The sequence below is a fragment of the Neofelis nebulosa genome, chromosome 8, assembly GCF_028018385.1.
Source record: "Neofelis nebulosa isolate mNeoNeb1 chromosome 8, mNeoNeb1.pri, whole genome shotgun sequence".
NCBI lineage: Eukaryota > Metazoa > Chordata > Mammalia > Carnivora > Felidae > Neofelis > Neofelis nebulosa.
Window position 1 is genome coordinate 82,806,816 of NC_080789.1, and position 21,097 is coordinate 82,827,912.

At 36.1% G+C, this 21,097-nt stretch overlaps 1 protein-coding gene across 5 annotated transcripts in view; it reads left to right on the forward strand.

The window, feature by feature from the left end:
- Positions 1 to 21,097, forward strand: part of ITPR2 (inositol 1,4,5-trisphosphate receptor type 2) — a 493,421-nt gene that overhangs the window by 325,991 nt on the left and 146,333 nt on the right. For all 5 annotated transcript variants that reach the window (XR_009265827.1, XM_058743294.1, XM_058743295.1 and 2 more), the window contains 6 exons: positions 2,438 to 2,621; positions 3,305 to 3,561; positions 6,167 to 6,367; positions 9,089 to 9,199; positions 13,834 to 13,929; positions 16,197 to 16,319. Coding sequence is in view for 4 of the 5 variants with exons in the window: in XM_058743294.1 (XP_058599277.1) it covers positions 2,438 to 2,621; positions 3,305 to 3,561; positions 6,167 to 6,367; positions 9,089 to 9,199; positions 13,834 to 13,929; positions 16,197 to 16,319 (972 nt within the window). In the remaining variant the exon portion in view is untranslated. The remainder of the gene's footprint in view (positions 1 to 2,437; positions 2,622 to 3,304; positions 3,562 to 6,166; positions 6,368 to 9,088; positions 9,200 to 13,833; positions 13,930 to 16,196; positions 16,320 to 21,097) is intronic.

Consider the following 21,097-nt stretch of genomic DNA (forward strand, 5'->3'; position numbering starts at 1 on the left):
GTATTTCTATTTTAATTTCAAACGGAACACCAATAACAATAATGAAGATAATACCTACTAAATACCAGGCACTGTTCTTAGTGCTTTATATGTACTAACTTGGTTAATTCTCACAACAGCTGGTGGGGTAACATATATCATCTCATTTTACCAAAGAAGAATTTGAGGTAGACAGTCTAAGCTCCTTACCAAGCTCACATGGCTAGTTATAGGGAGAGTCAGGACTCGAACCCATGTGGACTGGCTCCAGGATTGGTGCTCTTAACCACTATAAACATCTCCTTTCTGAAATAACCTTCTACTTCCTGACTCCTGGTAAATTTTGCTGGCTGATTCACCCTGCATCATTATCCTAAGCTCACTTCATCTCTAGTTCCTCACTTCATGTTCCTTCTCTGCCTTCGCTCTTCTACTCTTCCCCATCCTTCTTGGGGGGAAAGTCTTTCCTCTCCCATATAGATCTGTTGGTCCATCATCCTTGGTTCCTGAAAAAAGCCTCAAGAGTTTCCCCTTATACTCTCAAGCTTATGGAAACAGTTTCCTAATCAAAAACCATATCTTCTACAAGGGAAATCCTTATGCTGCCTGTTGAGATTATATATGTATATATAAAACATACTTTTTATTTTTGTTAAAGACACACTGTTCAGCTTTGTAGTGCCCTGGTTTTAAAAAGGTGTGGTCTACGTAAATGACCAATTATTTTGAGCTTAAGAGGTTACTTTATAAATTTAATGATTTAAAGACAGAGAATCTAGATTGAAATCCTAGCTTTACCACTTACTAGTTATGTAATGTTGGGCAAGTCATTTACCTTTACTAAACTTTATCTTATTGATCTATAAAATGGAAATAAGATTACTCTCTATCACACAGTTGTATTGAAAGTATCAATGAGATCATGTATTTCAAGGAACTAAATAAATTATAAAACTTTGCTTTAATAGAGCCACAAATTTCCTATAACTTCCTCATTAATATATTGGGAACTCCTTTCACCTTTTAACCTGGTTATATTGAAAATATTAGGATTTAAGCATCAGCTTAATTTGTGGGACTGTAGAGGTCTGTAAATGCTGCATTTATCCTTTGAATTAATGGAACCAGTGTGACTGTTTCCCTGTAGTTGCTATGGTTACTGTGGCTTTTTGTCCTGCTTTCTTGAGGGTTTGCTAGCCTCCTGCTTAGAGCTTCCACCTTTTAGGTATGAAGGCGACTCCTAAGGCTTCATAAATTGCTCTTTACTCATACATTGTTCACATTGAAAATTGCAGGACAGACATCCATTTCAAGACTTGATGTCATTAGTTTTACCTGCAAGTCCCAGGACCTATGGGTCATGGTTCTAAGCATTCTTTTAAGAAAGCCTATGTACAGGAGCCAAACTCACCAGAATTAGTTGTTTCCATTTGCTGGATTATGGTTCATTGTACTTGATTAGGTAGTCATTACTTTTCATGTTTTCTTCACACTATCTCTCATTAAGGTTATATAACTTTCTTTCCATCAGTATAGTTACTAGAATTATTTTCATTTATTTTTTTTACTTTATTTCAAATTCTATTTTACCTGGTACATATCACCTTTCCCATCTCCTACCTCTTCTGGATACTGCCATAAGTCACTAAGCAGACAGTGATTAGATAGATATTCTCAAGGCTTAGTATTTCTACCTCTCACTAAGACATATTTTATCATTGTTTTGGTGTTGAGCTCTTTCTACATCATTATTCACTCTTAAAGCAGAATCCATTTTATGCATCTTATGGCAGGCTTGTCCTAGACCCCATGCAAAGCAGTGTAGCTAATGAAGTACCAAAAAAACTTAGGGCCTATCTATCAGTGGGTTCCTGTGAGTGAGGCTGCCATGGTAACACATTCTAAATTAAATGTACTATAATTTAGATAAAGAGAAAAATAACTCTTTGTAACTCTACGTAAACCCGCATTTAGACAGCATGATCATTGGATTAGTGGCTGTTTTCCACTCTAGGTGACACACTTATGAGGGGAGGGATTGTGGTGGCTTTTCCTTTTTGTTCTATGCCTCGTAGTAGCAAGGGCCTGGCACGTAGTAGGCACTCAATAAATATGTGTTGAATCAAGACATGAGTTTACAATATTATAAAAATCAAGGCACTCCTTGCATACAACTTCTTACAATGCACTTATAAATTTTTAAAATAAAATAATCACTAAAGGTGAATTAAATAACAGGAAAATATATTGGATTTTACTGGAAAGTGCTAAGCAAACACAAGTTATTGTTAGTATATGTTAAATAGTACAGGAGACTGGCAAAGGCTGCTAATTTATGAAATAATGGGCAGCACATGAAATGTGTGCTTTTATTCATAATGTTTATATTTATTTCAAGCAAGAAAGCACTATTTTTGTCCCCTTGGGTGTTGATATCTTAAAATATGCTTTCTTGCAGTACTCCTTCTACCAGCAATTACATGAACAAAAAAAGTCAGAAAAATTCTTCAAAGTTCTGTATGACCGAATGAAGGCTGCTCAGAAAGAGATAAGATCAACAGTGACCGTTAATACCATAGACTTAGGTAACAAAAAAAGGGATGATGACAATGAATTGATGACATCTGGTCCACGAATGAGAGGTAAAGAGATAGTTGAGTACGTGGGGGAATAGAGAAAAAAGAAGGTCACACCACCTTTAGATCTCACTTACCTTCATCTCAATATCCCATCTGTGGTTCTGTGTATGGAGCTCCATCCTTAAAATCCTATGGCCACGGGGCTGACCTTGAAACAGCTTTGTAGGACCAAATTCAAACAAGGCATTATTAACGCAAAGGAACAAGCGACATTGAAAAGTTTGACTTCATTGTGGAAGGCATGGTAAAGAGCAACTGCCCAAACCTTTTGAGTATTCATGAAACCCAAATTTTAAGAATAGGAGTTACAGCACCTTACTGTAATGAAAGATTCTTGGTATTTGGAATAACAAAGTCATCATTGAAGTTAATACAAATCATATAAACATAACATTTTGAAGTTTGCCATATTTTCCCCCACCTTCTTGTATTCAAGAATTCTCATATTTTATATTTATCAGAAAGACACAAGCCCTTCTGAAATTGGCTGAACATTCAGATTTTTTTTTTAATGTCCTGTGCAAATTTAATTCTGTAGTTGCTAGATTATTTTGGGAGAAATTGTTGCACCTCTTGTCAAATGTTTTTTGATTCAGTTGTTAGAGTATTTGGGTAACTGGAGGTCTTGTTTTTTAATTGGCAAAAGGAAGCTAATTCAGAAATCTAAGAGTACTGTTTTATTTCAGTGAGAGATTCATCATTACTTTTAAAAGAGGGAATGAAAGGGCAATTAACAGAAGCTTCTTCGGCAACCTCCAAAGCGTATTGTGCATACCGAAGAGAAATGGATCCAGAAATCGACATGATGTGTGCAGGATCCGAAGCAGGAAATGCCGAGGAAAAGTCTGCCGAGGAAGTAACCATGAGTCCTGCAATTGCCATCATGCAGCCCATACTGAGGTTTCTGCAGTTGCTGTGTGAGAATCACAACCGGGAGCTGCAGGTATTTGTTCTATTTTGTGTAATAGTTGAGAATACGGCCTGTGATTGTAGGTAACTAAATTCCAATGAAACTAATGTGTAGCTCTGGAGAGATAATCAATAAAACCAATGGTGCTCTTCTGAGTCGGGAAGAAACTTTTGCATCTAAGTGAAGGAAAATGAAGGGAAAATTCCTTTATGTGTGAAAAAATCAGGCTTGTACAGTATCATCCTTTGTATCCTCAATTCACATCTGTTTAGCCTCAGCATTATCTATTCCTAATATTCTGGTATTTGTTGAGTAAGGTCACATTTGCCTCAACTATACCTCTCATGGTTTTGTAAATACAGGGGCTTTCATCATTTCCAAATCAGTTCATATATCTTTTTTTTTTTTCAATTCATATATCTTGAGTGAAGATACAGAGTATATTTATGTCTTCATTAGAGACAGTTAATATACAAGAGGATTTTTTAGGACAGTAAAGGTTGATACCTTTGTAGATGAATATCCCGGTCTTACATCTTCTTTGGTACATTTTTCTTTGTCAAGTAGGTGGACTTAGCAGTGCTTAGGAATCTTCGCCTCTTGTTTTTTTCGTTGTTGGTGCACACTGCTCATGTCACTGTGGCATAATTACGTGAAAGGTGCAATAGTCTCTAACAGCATATGTCCAGGATTAGAGAGAGCAGAGTTTGAAGTTGTGTTCTCTAGTAAGAGCCTAGAGTGCAGGTGTTCTGAGTTGGTAAGAGATAGTAGATTCATGTAAATTGCATTAAATATCCTTCAAGGAGAGGAGAAGCTCAGGAATTAATAAGTGGTAGAAGCTATGAGTCTTGTGGACCACATCGTGGAGAGGGCTGCTGCAGACCTGGGCCGGACAGAGACCAGCGTATTACTTCCAGAGGGAAGATACTGGATATATGCCTACATGCTTATGCTGATCCACTTGGTCTGTCCATGTAGCAGATAGATACATAGTATCTGATCAAATATTTTTCTTACAGGAGTGTGGGATCAAACAGTTTGGAAAATGCTACTTATAAAAAAAAAAACCTTTGTTTTAATAGGACAAATGGTAGACTTACTCACAATAGCTAATATATAGAATTGCCCCAATGTCCATCAACAGATAGGTATACAAAATGTGGTATATGGGTGCAATGGAATACTGTTCAACCTTACCAAGGAAGAAAATTATGACATAGGCTACAACATGTATCACCCTTGAGATATTATGCCAAGTGACATGAAATCAGTCACATAAAGACAAATACTGTGTGATTCTATTTTTATGACATATTTAGAGTAGTCAAAATGACAGAAACAGAAAGTAGAGTAGTGGTTGCCAGGGGGAGGGGGAGGGGAGAATGAGACGTTAATAGGTATAGAGTTTCAGTTTTACAAGATGAAAGAGGTTTAGAAATGGATGATGGTGATGGTAGCTCAACATTATGAATATATTTAATACCACTGAACTATACACTTAAAAATGTTTAAGATGGTAAATTTTATATCTATTTTGCCACAATAAAAAAGTGGAAAAAAATCACACACAAAAAAACCCCTAAACAAAGATAAGTGGTTGGAACAAATTCAAATAAGTAAATTACATAATAAATCAATAAAAATAAATAATAAATAAAATAAAAATAAAACTTGCCCTCTCTGCCTCCCCTTTCACCAGGTTTACTCTCCCAAAGAAATTACGTTAACAGTTGTACTTCCTTCGAGAAATTTCTACGTACATAGAAGCATATCGATCTGTACATGTAAACTTAAAAAAAAACTAGATTATATAATGTTCTTCGAGTTACTTTTTTCATTTAGTAATACACCTTATTACGAAATTATTACTAGACTGTGTTTATATCAGTATATATTGAAGTACCTCATTTTTATAGCTTTGCAGTATTCCAATGTTTAGATGTACTATTATTTGTTAAACCAGTTGCATTATGATAGGTATGGTATGGTTTCCAGTTTTTGCTATTAATAAGCAGTGTGCAGGGAACCTCTTTGTAGTCTTATGTGCATGTATTATATATATATACATATAAGTTACCATATATATGGTATATAATATAGATATAGATATAGATATAGATATAGATATAGATATAGATATAATATGGTAACTTAGGAAGTGGAATTGTATATTAACTGAAAATTTTAATAGGTGCTTCCAACTTGCCCTCCATAACGGTTGTATCATCCACTGTTTGAAGCTGCACTGTTTACGAGGGATCCTTTACTTGAAAATTTGATTGCTTCCTTCCCTAAAGAACTTCTTTCTAGTTTCTTTTTCCCTTCTCCTTTTCCTACTACTTCTTTGTTTGTTTGTTTGTTTTTGCCTTGTCCATATAGTTTGAAGATAATGACACTGAGAAATGTTTGTTATGAACTATACTGAGAAATTTAGATTCTTGAGGAAAAACTTAAGAGTCTTTTTCTTAAACCCAGGGGAAATTTAATAAATGTGAACACTTTCTTATAAAAAGCAATTCCATTCCACATTGCCACGGGGATATTTTTGAGTTAGAAAAACACACATAGTGAGAGAGCTGAAAACAATTAGCACAGTGATTTCTTTTAACCCCTCAGGTATATTTTCTTTTGCCTTCAGAACTTCTTGAGGAATCAAAACAACAAAACAAATTATAACCTTGTCTGTGAGACCCTTCAGTTTTTGGACTGCATTTGTGGAAGTACCACCGGTGGCCTGGGCCTATTGGGTCTCTACATCAATGAGAAGAATGTAGTGCTGGTCAACCAGACTCTGGAGAGCTTGACGGAGTATTGCCAGGGCCCATGCCATGAAAATCAGGTAACCGTGAAAGCAGCTCTTCACGCAAAAGTATTCATGACGAATTAGCAAAAGGATCAAATTGGTGAAGGAGCCAACCTTTGTCTACATTTAAAAGGTCTTTCTTCTTGCTTTGCCAGATATTTTTACTTTTCTCACAAAACATACAAAGACTGAATTATAGACTAGCAAATACTATGCCATATTTTTATTTAATTTCATTGTAAAAGAAATTTCCCATGAAAATGTTCCAGATAAAAATCAGACCTACCAAAAAGAGTAAAAGGCATTTCTTCATCGTTGCTCGGTTTTCATCTTCAATGATTCTTTTCCAGGATTCGTAGAACACACTCCCTTTGGCTCCTTCCACTGCACTGCAGTGGGCAGTATATATTATCTCCTTTATATTCACAAAATTAGGAAATAGGTCTTCTTGCTCCCATTTGTGGATGAATAGGCTCTGACTCAGAGGTTAAGTGATGTTCTATTGTCTCAGAGTGATGGAATCAGTAAATTGTAGAGCTGTTCCTAAAACTCAGGATTTTGATGGAGTCTAAAAAGAGTGCGCTTTTGACTGTATTACCTTTCCCGGGGTGAAATTTTACCTCTCTCTTCCAGAATGTTTGCCTGATTCCATTTTCTTGGATATCAAGGACACATTGTGGGAGTAGAAGATAGGACATGTGAACTAGTAAAGGGAGGGGAGCCACCCTAGAGTTTATTAATTGACCATTCACATCCACTTAATTATGGGGCTACCATTGCAAGCATGGATTCACCCTGAAAGAAAAAGTTTTCGGGTTGTAAACGTCTTTGGAAATAAATTTTAAAGTAGCCATTGGGACCAAACATCAGTGCATAACGTAGAGAGAAGTGTGAAAAAAACTGCTGCTTTTCTATTGCAAACTATATGACATATGCACAAAAAATGCATAAACATGTGCACACACATATGCATACATACAGAGGTATGTAGGATAAAAACTCAACAATTGCTGACATAAAGAATTTGTTATGAGGATACTCTTCTCCCCTCTGCAATGCACATGTTCCCTGATAAAGGACTTTTCAGATTTTGCCCTGGATTTTCCTGGATTGTATTTCAGTCTCCTAGGGTAATGATACAAGAAAACTTAACTATTGATTTAAAGTTAAGGAAAAATATGTAGATTTAGAGATTTGGTTTTGTTGTTGGTGAAAACATGTATACCTGTAATGCCAAACACATATTCCCCACTTTTGGTCTTATAAATGGATGAAATTGAGTTTTAAAAATCATTTATTAAGTCAGGTAAGCTCTAAAAGTAAAAACTAATAATAAAATAACATAATAAAACTATATAAGTAATAATAATGACATGAATCCCATATCTAAAAATATACTTACTTTGAACCCCGTGCTCTGAAAATGTGTGCGAGAAAAGAATGTTGCCAGAAAATTCCAGAAATGATCTGCAAATCGATTGCCTCTAAGTCTAGCAAGTGTTTTAATGATCAGAACCTCAGGAAATGTAGAAGATGAATAGAGGACACCTTTCCTTTGTGTCATGGGAGTGAAAAAAATTTTGTGCAAAAGGAGAAATGAAGCCCATTCTGAAAAATGGCAGTCATTCCAGAGTTACCTTGATTTTACTCTTGCTCATTTAACTCCACCCGAGTTTCCATTTTTCAACCCCCTTGACTGGGTGCTGCATTATAACATGTAATTCCACAAACTCCAACCCACAGGTTTCTGTTTTTCAAGTTCTATAAATTGAATTAAGTTCAGAATCGGGGCACAGTAGACCTTAACTTCAAAATACTGATATTTATCTCTCAGGATGTTTTATAAACTTTCCCCAAGTAAGGTTCCTCTCTAAATCACTCAGGTTTAAGGAATCTGCAACTTCTCATTAGCCATCATCATGGACAGGATGTCCCCAGAACATTGGAAGGCACCTGTATGCCTTGTCTGCTGCCACCCAGCACGTGCGGCAACATCATTTGTGACTCACTGAGTACTAAGTACCAGATAAATTGGTATGCTACATCAGTGCCAATAACATTGACTTGCAGACCTTAGGCATATCACAAACACTACTTTCATAAATGGGAATATTCTCTTAGCCAGGAGAGATCAGGTCTTAAAATTCTGAATTTAAGGCACTCCTCCATTGTAGGGAATATTGGAATTTGTTGGTTGAAAGAGTATTTAACTTAATTTTTGAAATTCTTTCAAAGTCTATAAAAGTGGTTCATTTTAAAAGATACCTGGGGTCCCTGGGTGAGTTCATAATAATACATAGAGTGCTCCTATTGGGTGAGTTCAGTTGGTTAAGCGTTCCTCTTGATTTTGGCTCAGGTCATGTGATCCCACAGTTGTGAGATCAAGTCCGGCACCAGGCTCTATGCTTACAGCACGGAGTCTGCTTGGGATTCTCTCTCTCCCTCTCTCTGCTCCTCTTCCATTCACTCTCTCTTTCTGTCTCTCAAAATAAATAAATAAACATGTTAAAAATAAAAGACACCTGTTACACACGGTCTCTTTCAGTGTTCTGCATTCAAAGCCATTTAATCAAAACTAATCAATTAAAAGACTCTATATAAAAGAACAAAGGAAACTTAAATCCTTGACTTCAAAGTTAAATCTTAATTATATTTTAAAGGTCAAAAAAACTAAGGTGACTGTTATTTTATGTTAGATAATTTCTAGTGCTTTTATGTTGTAAATAAAATATTGTTTACAAACATTTTGCTTTCTAGACGTGTATTGCTACTCATGAATCCAATGGGATTGATATCATCATTGCTTTGATTCTAAATGACATAAACCCTCTTGGAAAATATCGAATGGATCTGGTGCTCCAACTAAAGGTAGAGTAAATCCACTATGTGGAGGGGCGGGGATAGGGAGTGACATGTTCTATATAAAACTTGCTTTCTGAATTGACTCTGAATCTTCAAATAGCTCTTGTAAAACCCCAGATATTATCCTATTTTCAGCTAATGACTTGACAGAAAGGAATAGCAAAAGCACAATGTGCACTAAATTCCTAATGAAATGTCCAACAAGCTTCGAGATAATGTTTGGCTAGAGGGTACTTTACTGAAAGGTCTTTTAAGTAGCTACTTTGTTTCACTACTTCCCTTTGTTTTTATTTTACATTTTTTATTATATAGAGGAAGATAAGGTGTTAAAAATTCATCATGCCATATATTTTTTAATTCATCTTGACTACAGAATTCTATCTAGCAAGTCACAATGAATTAGACTATTTAAAAAAGGGCTGCATTCTAGTTTTATTCTGCTCTCTTCTAAAAGTTGTTTTCTTTTAAATCAGAATCTTATTTTTTCCCCAAATACTGTGAGCTATTTTCACACTCCCTTTGAGAAGCTGCCTTAACTTAAGCTGTGCACATAGTTCCCAGCAGTTACATTTATCAGAGATCAGGAAGAAAATGGCATTTAAAAAAATTTCATCAAGTTTTTGTTCAAATGGAAACAGACAAATGAATATACACAAAAAGCTATATAAATCCCAAATCCAAAGGCATGATATTCAATACAGATGAATTATTAAAGACCATATTATTGTGTTTAGTGTTAAAGAGGTAAAAAAAAATTGGTTGAATACAATTTTTCTGTAAAGACAGGTCTATCCAATATCACAGCAAGTATAATTAAGTTAAACTTTGTGTAGGTAAATTTATGGCTAGGGAGAATAGGAATGACATTTTTATAATTTTGTTTCTTTTTTATTAAAAAAATTTTTAAACATTTTTTATTTATTTTTGAGACACAGAGAGACAGAGCATGAGCAGAGGGAGGGGCAGAGAGAGAGAGGGAGACACAGATTCCCTAACAGGCTCCCCAGGCTCTGGGCTGTCAGCACAGAGCCCGAGGCAGGGCTTGAACCCATGAACCATGAGATCATGACCTGAGCCGAAGTCGGATGCTTAACTGACTGAGCTACCCAGGCACCCCTATAATTTTGTTTCTAAGTATAGATTTAGATATATAATGGAATCATATGTTGTGCTTATGTGTAGATTGTGCTAAGAGCTCCTAATAAGCAAATGTTTCTTTTCATAGACAAGATGAATTTGTATTTTTTTCACTGTTTTCATTGGCAATATGTATAAGCCTTCAGTCTTTCTGTTCATAGAATAGAATGAAGATGATCCTTACATAGATTGAACTTGTATCCTTTTCTTCGTTAACGTCATGCTTTAGTTAATGAAGCCAAGCTAGGACCATGTGACAGATAGCTTAGGTTGAGTTACAAGAAAAATGTTTATTTCATCTTATATTCATCTTTAATCATAATTCATAAAAAAACAACATACAGAAGCCTTGACCTTTGGCTTTTAAAGTCCTTTATTGGCCTAAAAACTCATTTTTAATTGATATAACTTAATGGAGGGAAATACTGAGTGATTCATCGATTAGAACAAAGTATGGGCGTATAGATTATTTACAAATCCAGACCTATTAAAAAACTAAATGATGGGTATTACTTAACCGTATATAAATATTTTTATCTATTCAAATGAAAATGCTTTTTTGATAAAGGATTATTTAAAATTTCACTTATGTTACTAGGCACTATTATGTATATCTTTTCAAAATATGACAGTTGGCTAAATCAAGATATGTATAAAATACCAGAGGGATGGATTTAACTTGAAATATTTAAAATATAGTCTTCTACTTAAGGAACAAGGCATATATACCTTTCCAAACAATCTATGAAGCTTTATGTATAATGGCCAATATGAGAACAATGTTTTTAAAGCAGAGCAATACAAAGTGGCAAATTTTAGGGGGCTTCCATGGGTAGAATGCTTTTAATTATAAATTCTCCATAACATAGAGTATGCCATAGCAAAAATGCTAAATTAAGTTTTATTTTATATCAGTCATTCTTAAATTTAATTGCTTAATTATTTATAATTTTAACTGTACTTAATTCTATATACTCATTTACTATATAGGTTTATGAATTTTTTATGCATATGTCTTATCCTTTCCTTTTTAATTTATATTTCATAGCTGAGCTGTGACTGTAAAGTGTTGAATGTGTCAATAGGTAGCTTTTTTTTTTTATAAAGGTCCCTAGCTCTTCTGTTAACACTGGCACACACATTTGATTTCTTAGTGTATGTAGGCTCTTGTACTTTCAATTTGATTCAGATTTCTGTAGGTCATTTACAAGATTTCTATTCTTCCAACATAGTATAAAAAGAAGATTGGTTGGAAAAAATATCATCTTGCCAATGGTATTCTGAAATTGGATGTATTTTTAAGCTATTATGTACTGGGCCTGCTAAGTAAGGTTCATTAGAGAATACTGTGAGTGTTACCAAGGTTTTAGCTTTAAATTCTGTGGGGTCAGTTCAGATTGGCCTGAGGATCTCAGCTCCACTAATCCTGGAACCTTATTTTTTTTAGGTACGTTTTTTGTATAGGATGCTAGATTATAAAAATGGATTTTTAGGATTTAGTACCAATCCTTAAAAATTGAAACTGGAACAGAAAAAAAAAATAATGCCACTTCCCTTACAAAATTCTAAAGCTTTTTCAGGACATTGCTACCATCATCATCAGACATCATTGCTACTAATGTTAGTCATTTAAAGACAGTCTTTAGGCTGTATTCGTGAAAGAAAAAAGTGGAGAGAATTTAGTATTAAACTACTCAAAAAATTAATTTGTATAAAATTAACAAAATTTATGTAGTGAATATCTGCATACATCAAGCAACTGATTCAGTTCAAGTTTTTATCCCATAAGATGTTAATTTTGACTCACTGAGAAACATCTTAAAGCCATTTGACTCTACTTCTCTTGTGCTCCTATCAAAGATTGTGTGTGGAGGTTGAGATTTTTATCAAAATAAATATTGCAAAAACACTGTAGAAATATCTCCCAGGTGGTTTTTATCATTTCACAGGTGGCCACAATTCTGGAGCGGTGCTATTGAAAACAGTGTAAAGAAACATCTTCCCACATGTTGAGGATATTGTGCTTTGTGTAATAAGACTTTCTGTAATTCTGTGGATCATAAATCAACTATATCAGAAACATTTTTGGAATCCATAGGTTAAATGTTTGAGAATACATATTTATAAACCAAATTGGAACATTAAAGACAACATAAACTATTTTTAGTCTCTATTAAGCAAAATTAGAAAATATTATTCTTCAACAACCCAGATGATAAACATGATGCATATATACTGGCATATAGTGAGACGAATAAACTATTATCAATAAATATATATTTCACTTCTAACTTGTGAATTTAGAATTTTAGATTAATTCTCAGCAATTATTGCTTAAATTTATTTAAAGTTTTGGTATGCTAATATGCTAACATGTTACAAACTATTACAATAAATTCTTTAAATTATATGCCATTTCTATAAAATATATCGTTGCTACTGGTTCACCTTACTGTCATTTTTTAAAATTGTTTTGAATGTTTATTTTTGAGAGAAAAAGAGAGAGAGCAGGGGAGGGGCAGAGAGAGAGAGGGAGACACAGAATCCAAAGCAGGCTGCAGGCTCTGCACTGTCAGCACAGAGCCCAATGCAGGGCTTGAACCCACGAACCATGAGATCATGACCTGAGCTGAAGTCAGATGTTTTTTTTTTAAATTTTTTTTTTCAACGTTTTTTATTTATTTTTGGGACAGAGCGAGACAGAGCATGAACGGGCATGAACGGGGGAGGGGCAGAGAGAGAGGGAGACACAGAATCGGAAACAGGCTCCAGGCTCCGAGCCATCAGCCCAGAGCCTGACGCGGGGCTCGAACTCACGGACCGCGAGATGGTGACCTGGCTGAAGTCGGACGCTTAACCGACTGCGCCACCCAGGCGCCCCTGAAGTCAGATGTTTAACTGACTGAGCCACCCAGGCACCCCTCACCTTACTTTCTTATTAAAATGGCATCATGGCAATGCCTATTTAGAAAATAGTGAAGGAAAATATTATATTTTAATGCATTACGTACAAAGTCAATTTTGTATTTAAAACACCCTTTCACCAATATTTAAAATATTCTTTGTAAAATACCTCTCATGATTCATTATTTTTATTTCGTGTTGACAATGAAGTAAAGCATTCTGTTTAATTTATTTTTTGTTATTATTTTTTATTTATTTATTGAGAGAGAGCATATGCGTGTGCACATTTGCAGGTGAGCAGGGGAGAGGCAGGGGAGGGAGAGAGAGAATCTTAAGCAGGTTTCATGCTCGGTGGATTCCATGACTGTGAGATCATGACCTGAGCCCAAATCAAGAGTTGGATGCTAAACTGACCGAGCCACCCAGGCGCCCCTAAAACATTCTATTTTAAAATGTTAGTTAGCCAAATGAAATTAGCAGTTTAAAATTGTGTTTGTTTTTTAAAAAATGCTCCTGGTAATGTCAATCAAAACAAATGCAGGGATTGTTAATCCATGAAATAGACTTTTCATGTGCATTAACTAAATCTGTATCTCTAGAACAATGCCTCCAAGCTTTTGCTGGCCATCATGGAAAGCAGACATGACAGTGAGAATGCGGAAAGAATTCTTTTTAACATGAGACCCAGAGAACTGGTAAGAAAACTTTTGAAACTGTGCTAATAGTGTGCATCCAAAAAGGGACAAATTTGTAGTATGCATGTCATGAAACAAGTCTAGTGGCTTTCACTGCCCTACCAGGCATGATGGCACATCACAACCTACCTTTAAAAGTAACTCAGGAGTTCCCATGATGCAAAAGACCTTTGTGATTTGGGTCCTTACTTCATTGATTTTATCCACTCTAGGCACTTTTCTTTTAAGTTTATTTATTTTGAGTGAGAGAAACAGATAGAGAGTGCATGAACAGGAGAGGGACAGAGAGAGAGAGGGAGAGAGAGAATCCCAAGCAGGCTCCATGCTGTCAGTGCAGAGCCCGATGTGGGGCTCAATCTCACAAACTGTGAGTTCATGACCTGAGCCACAACCAAGAGTTGGACAGTTAACTGGCCGAGCCACCCAGACACTCCTCTAAGTACTTTTCTTAATCAAACTGTCACAGTCTATTAAACTATCTGCAAATTCTTTTTGCCAGAAAAAAAAGCAAGTTTTCTTTAGTTTGTGTATTGGAATATTTGAGAAAGGTATGTGAAAAATGTTTGTACTCCTCGAAAATTTTATTTATATCTCTTTCTGAACAATAAGAATAAAACCGATTCCTTCTGTGCTTGTTTGTATCATTGAAATGTTACACCATGCTTGGCCTAAAGAAAATTATCTGAAGACTTGACTGGGGATTCCACAGAGATCATTATTGTAGAAGTTATATTTTCCTCCTCACTTGTAACATAAAAATTATGAAGTAATATCAGCATGCTTTAAAAGCACTGGGCTTCTTTTTTTTTTTAATTTTAATTCCAGTATATTTAACATACAGCGTTATTTTAGTTCCAGGTGCACAATATAGTGATTGAACAATTCCATGCATCATCCAGGGCTCTTCACGACATGTGCCCTCCTTAATCCCCACCACCTATTTCACCGCCCCTCCCCCCCCCCATCATCTCACTTCTGGTAACCATAAGTTTGTTCTCTATAGTTAAGAGTCTGTTTCTTGGTTTGCCTCTCCCTTTTTGTCCTTGAAAGCATGGGGTTTCAAAAGCATTGCTCTCTCTTTAATAGTGAGGAATGAAGTTGAGGAGGGCAGATAAAAATGTAAGATACAGTTTTATTTAACATATATTTACTGAGAGCCTCATATGTGTAGGTAGTGGACTAAGAGGACCAAGACATTCTCTATTCTTATGGTTAAATGGGGCAAAGAGTTACATGTTCATTCAACAGCAGCAATGTACAATAGCCCTCTGCCTACAACACCTTATTCTCAACATCCACTTCCTTCTTGTGGCCCCCCATCAGTCTCTTGCCTGAGTTCATGTCCCTACTGTGTACTCACTAGGTGCCTCACACTTAGTGCTGCTGTAGAACTGTTGTGTTCACCTCTTGATGTACTGACTCTCCCGCTGGACAGTAAGTTCCTTGAGAGCATATACTGTGTTGTACCCACTGTTGGGTCCTCAGTACAGAGGACGACGTCCAGCACCATTTGTCCCTGTACCTAGTGGAAGCTTAATAAATAATGGATGTGTCTCAGGGTTCTAGAGTTGCCTAAGTCATTGGAACTTTGGCATTGTCAGTATTCAAACATCAAAGCAAAAATGTTCAAGGAAGACAGAAAATATTGTTCATGTTTATTTAGGTAATCTTTTTTTTTTTTTTCAACATTTTAAAATTTATTTTTGGGACAGAGAGAGACAGAGCATGAACGGGGGAGGGGCAGAGAGAGAGGGAGACACAGAACCAGAAACAGGCTCCAGGCTCCGAGCCATCAGCCCAGAGCCTGACGCGGGGCTCGAACTCACGGACCGTGAGATTGTGACCTGGCTGAAGTCGGACGCTTAACCGACTGCGCCACCCAGGTGCCCCTGTTCATGTTTATTTAAATAAAGATGATTTCTAAGGCCATTTTCATTTATAGTTCTTTCGTAGTTTTCAAGTCTTTGGAAGTGTTCCGGTTTTTAAAATTTTTTTATTTAAAAAAATTTTTTTAATGTTTATTTTTGAGACAGTGGAAGACAGAACGCTAGTGGGGGAGGGGCATAGAGAGGGGGAGACACAGAATCTGAAACAGGCTCCAACCCACGATGCAGGGCTCAAACCCACGAACTGTGAGATCATGACCTGAGCCGAAGTCGGACGCTTAACCGACTGAGCCACCCAGGTGCCCCAGAAGTGTTCCAGTTTTTCATTATACCTCATAGACAACGTAAAATGCCTGTTCTTCCTATTTGTTTTTTTGATAGGTGGATGTGATGAAGAACGCCTATAACCAAGGATTGGAATGTGACCATGGGGATGATGATGGAGGAGATGACGGTGTTTCCCCAAAAGATGTTGGACACAATATCTATATTCTGGCCCATCAGGTATCACATTTTATGTCCAATATTATTATTTTGTTAATCTTAACAGTTGTGTTTCGTGCCATGGCTTGTTATATTTTCATGTTCTGGTCCCTTCATTTCTTCAGCACCTGCCCCCTTGTTCTGGGCCAAGGAGAAGGAAATGCTCTCAGAATGCCCAGTTGTGTTCCGGGAGTTATGCTAGGGGCTGATCTACAAGAAAATGATACTTGCCACCAAAAACTGCTGGGCCAGGAGGGAGGAAACAGTCCTAGGTCAGAGCCTGAAAAATAGGAAAACCATGGCAACTAACGGAAGTTTGAAGGAGAGAGGAGGAGAGGCTGAGAAAATAGAGAGTGTGAAGGAAGGGGGTATGTTCAGGTCTAATCAGGATAAACCTTGAGGATGGCTTTTGGCCTCTTGGAGTCGTAGGTCGGCATGTTTCATACAGAAGCTGTAAGTATCAGCCTGTAATTAGTTTCCATTGGACTTCTAACAGATATTAGGCTAAATTTTAAATTCTTTTAGAGGAACCATTTTCATTTTATAGTACCTCATGAAAATAGGTGCTTAATAAGTGTTGTTTGATGAATTTAATTTTATTAACATGAAGATCAACTTGAAATTTGCATCTTCTAACACAGATTTGTTTAAAAGTTAAAAATATTGAATGCACAATGCCAATTTGATTTTTTCCATAGTAGCTTCTTTTTTTTTTTTTTTTTTACAGGTTAAAGTCCAAACTTTCTGGACTTTCCCAGTCTTTCTCTCCAGTCATTTTCTCACATTGTCAACCTCTCCCTCTTCCTTCTTCCCATACATCTTAACAGTTAATTGAACAGACATTGGTAGATATAAAGTAAGATCCTGAGTACATTTATTTATTTTTACTTTTTTTATTTTTCCAGTTTTATTGAGATATCATTGACATATACAGCACTATGTAAGTTTAAGGTGTTGAAAGGTTGCTCTTTAGATACTTCTTGCCCTTCTCTTCTTTGTATAACTATCTAATATATGTAAACTTGAGTATAACTTTTACAAAAGATTCTGGGAAGGTGTCACATTCTAGGATATATTAACAAAAGAGGTTGCTATGTTTTTTTTTTTTTAATACATTTCAATCACTGACAAGATTTTTGGGTCTCTCATAGTATAGCAAAATGCATATATAGAATGGAAACAGGTAAGGGCAGATAGATTATAGCTAGAAAGACAAAAGAGGATTTTAGGTATTGAAGGATGAAGGACAGAATGAAGGGCAAGTTGAAGGAAGTAGAACACAGAGGTTTAGGATGTGGAAAAGGTGTTTTTGAGAGAAAGAAAAATTCAGATGATAGGAATTGAGTCAGTCTAGAAAAGGAATGACTAAAGATTAAATGCGAATGGAAAGAAAAAAAATCACAGGCTGAGAATGAAAATCAAATTGGCTACTAGAATGAATAGAGAAACCTGATGGCCCAACATGGACATGGGCAAGGAGTTATTTCACAAGCTGTAGCGTGGCGGAAGGAAAACAACAAGGAAGAACGGGCCAGAGTGAGCAGTGAAAATTTTAGAAGAAGGAAGTAGAGGAGTCCAGCCACCCATGTGCTCTTGACTGAAGGCTAATTTTGCTCTGTCTGGAGAGGCTGTCCCCTCTGCCCGAGTGAGCAGTTACACGAACAAGTCCTGACCTTGCAGCCATTCAATGGGAAATGAACAACCAGACCAGCTAAGGCAGGCTTGGAACCAGTAGAATGGCAGATGTTTGAACCAATCACCCAGATCCATGAAGAGGAGGTTTCAAAATGCAACCTCAGATTACCAGTATAATGTGTGTAATAGTAAAAATGTCAAGGTCAAGAAGAGACTTTTCTAGGTCAGTTCATTTTTAAGCAGACTAAGTATAAGAGTAGAGAATACAAATTTTAAAAACAGGCTATGGGGGATGTTGAAAAGAATGAAGAATGAGAATAAAGACTGCAAGAGCTAGTCACAGATTGAAAGGTAATGACACAAAATACAAACAATGTTAAAAGCGAACATGGTGCAAGGGTCAATGGTCTTGATGGATTTAAGTTTATAGCTTAGATTCAAAAATTATGGTGGAGTTGTCCAAAAGTGGGAGTTCAGAAGTAGTAAAAAAAAAAAAAAAAAAAAAAAAGGGAACAAGGGGATAAAAACAACTTACTGAAACAAAGAGATAAAATTACAGATGTGAAAATGGCTTGCATGGATATGTAGAGGTTTCTCAATTTCACAAAACCAAAACGTTGAAAAAGCAACAGTTTGCAGAACCAGGATGGTACAGTGTGGATATACATAAATGAAGCCCGATTTCAGGAAGAGGGAGTACATCAGAGGGGTAAAGGGAAGGAGATTCTGAATTGCTGAACACTCTAAGCCTTGTGATTAAATTGTTAGGAGTAAATATGAAATGAGAGTCCATGCACATTCTTCTAGGAACTCAAAACGGGGTAGGAATGGCAAAATATATGGAACCGGGTATGTGCAGCTGACAGTGTCGGGTTATGCAATTGTCCTCTTACTTAGTTACAGTGACGCAGAACATTGTTACCTTATTACTTTTAAATGCATTCTCTTGGGTGACTCTTCCCACCATCTTTTAATGAAAAATTCAGTTTTCACTCATAGAAGAGAATCCTCTGTGCTCTTTTGATCTTTCCACAAGTGACTCCTTCAGCTTTCTCTAGGCTTGGATGTTATATTTGGTTAAGTGCATTATGAATCTGTTACCCAAACAGCTCCCTCACCAAAGCACAAATGCAAAGAGCAGGGGGTGTATACTTGGCTTCAGGAGGAGCCATGTAGCTGTGCTCCAAGGGTTTGGTGGAGCCCAGGTTTCACTGCTTTCATTGTGGACATGGAATTATTTGCCTCCTGAACACTGATGACCATGCAGATTGGTTTCTGCCTTTGCACAGTTCAGTAATTCTAAAACCAAGGTTCAACTTCCTCCTTGTTTTACTATAATCATCTTTTGTACAGACAGTTTATTTTGGTGCACTGAGACTTTCAATTTTTGTTGTTATTCTTTTCATGGTAGTGAGGTAGTTCTGCTTTTCTGCCATGACATCCTTTTGGGCCCTTCCTGTGGTTGGTGTTACAAGAAACAAATAATGCTTCTTGTAAGTGTCTTGTCTGATCTACATAATACTATAAATACATCAAAAAGGGAATTTCTTAAGTTCTAATACTATGGTGTGTGCAGAGAATTTCCTTAAAATTCAGCTATGTGTCCTTTTTGATTTTCTGTCCTCCACATGTTCTCCTTACGCATTTCTGTCTCTTCTTTCTGCTGTGGTCTTGTTCTTTTATATTTTGCTTTCTTCCTGTTCCTTCTCCCATCTTTCCTCTCTTTCTATAGAATAGTCACTACCTGCAATCTAGGACATTCTTCAGTGCTTTGTGTATGTTTAACTTGTATTAAACCATATTGCTCTTCTGATCCCATGTAGCAATTTCTGTTTTTTGTGTCTGAAATTTTTTTTATTTTATTTTCCCCCAAACCTTATTAAGATATAATTGACACATAACACTGTATAAGTTTAAGGTGTATAATGTGTTGATTTGGCACATTTGTGTGTTGCAAAATGATTACCACCAACCATTAGCTTCATCTCATTGCATCATTATTTCTTATTTGCTGGGAACATTTAAGGTATACTCTCTTGGCAACATTCAAGTATATGATACAGTATTATTAGCTATATTCACCACTCTATACATTAGATCCCTGGAACTTGTTAATCTTATAACTGTACATTTGTATCCTTTGACCAACATCTTCTTATTTTTCCCACCTCCAACCCCTGGCAAACATACTTACACTGTTTCTATGAGTTCCACATTTTTAGATTCCACATGTAAGAGATCATATGATATTTGTCTTTCTCTGACTTATGTAACTGAGCATAATGCCCTCAGGGTCCATCCAGGTTGTTGCAAACGGCAGGATTTCCTTCTTTCTTAGAGCTAAATAGTATTCCATTGTGTAAATATATACACCACCACCTATGTTGTTTCCATATCTTGGCTATTGTAAATAATGCTGCAGTGAACATGCGAGACCTTCTATTTTAATACCTACCAGAACTAAGATTTATATGGAGAAACTTCTTTCTGTCTCATGAGGCAAGAAAGAATGGATCATTATAATTGGCTATATGAAATTATTTTTAAAATATAGGTTTTAAAAGTTTTAGTAAGCATTTCCCTATGTCACTAAATGGTCTTTGAAAACATAATTTTAATGTGTGCATAATCATTCATCATTTGAATGTACCATAATTTATTTAATCACTCCTATTGTTGGACATTTAGATTTCTAATGTGTTGGTATTATAAATTATGCTATGATTAACATCCTCATACATTAATCTTTGTCTGCTACACTGATTACTTCCCTAGGATAAATTCCAAGAAGTTTAATTACTAGGTCACAGGATAGGAACTATTTTATGGTTCTTGATGCATATCATAAAATTATTTTTCACAATGTGTGATGGTATTAATTTTACTGAATCCTAAAATTACTACCGTTTAAAAAAATATTTGCCAAACTTACAGTGTTTGGAACATAGTGACCACTCCGCAAATGTTTGTTAAATGAGTTAATCAATTATAGATGAAAGGGGATCTCATTAAAAAAAAATTTAGTTAACATTTATTCATTTTTGAGAGACAGAGAGAGACAGAGCATGAGCAGGGGAGAGGCAGAGGGAGAGAGGGAGACACAGAATCCGAAGCAGGCTCCAGGCTCTGAGCGGTCAGCACAGAGCCCCATGCAGGGCTTGAAC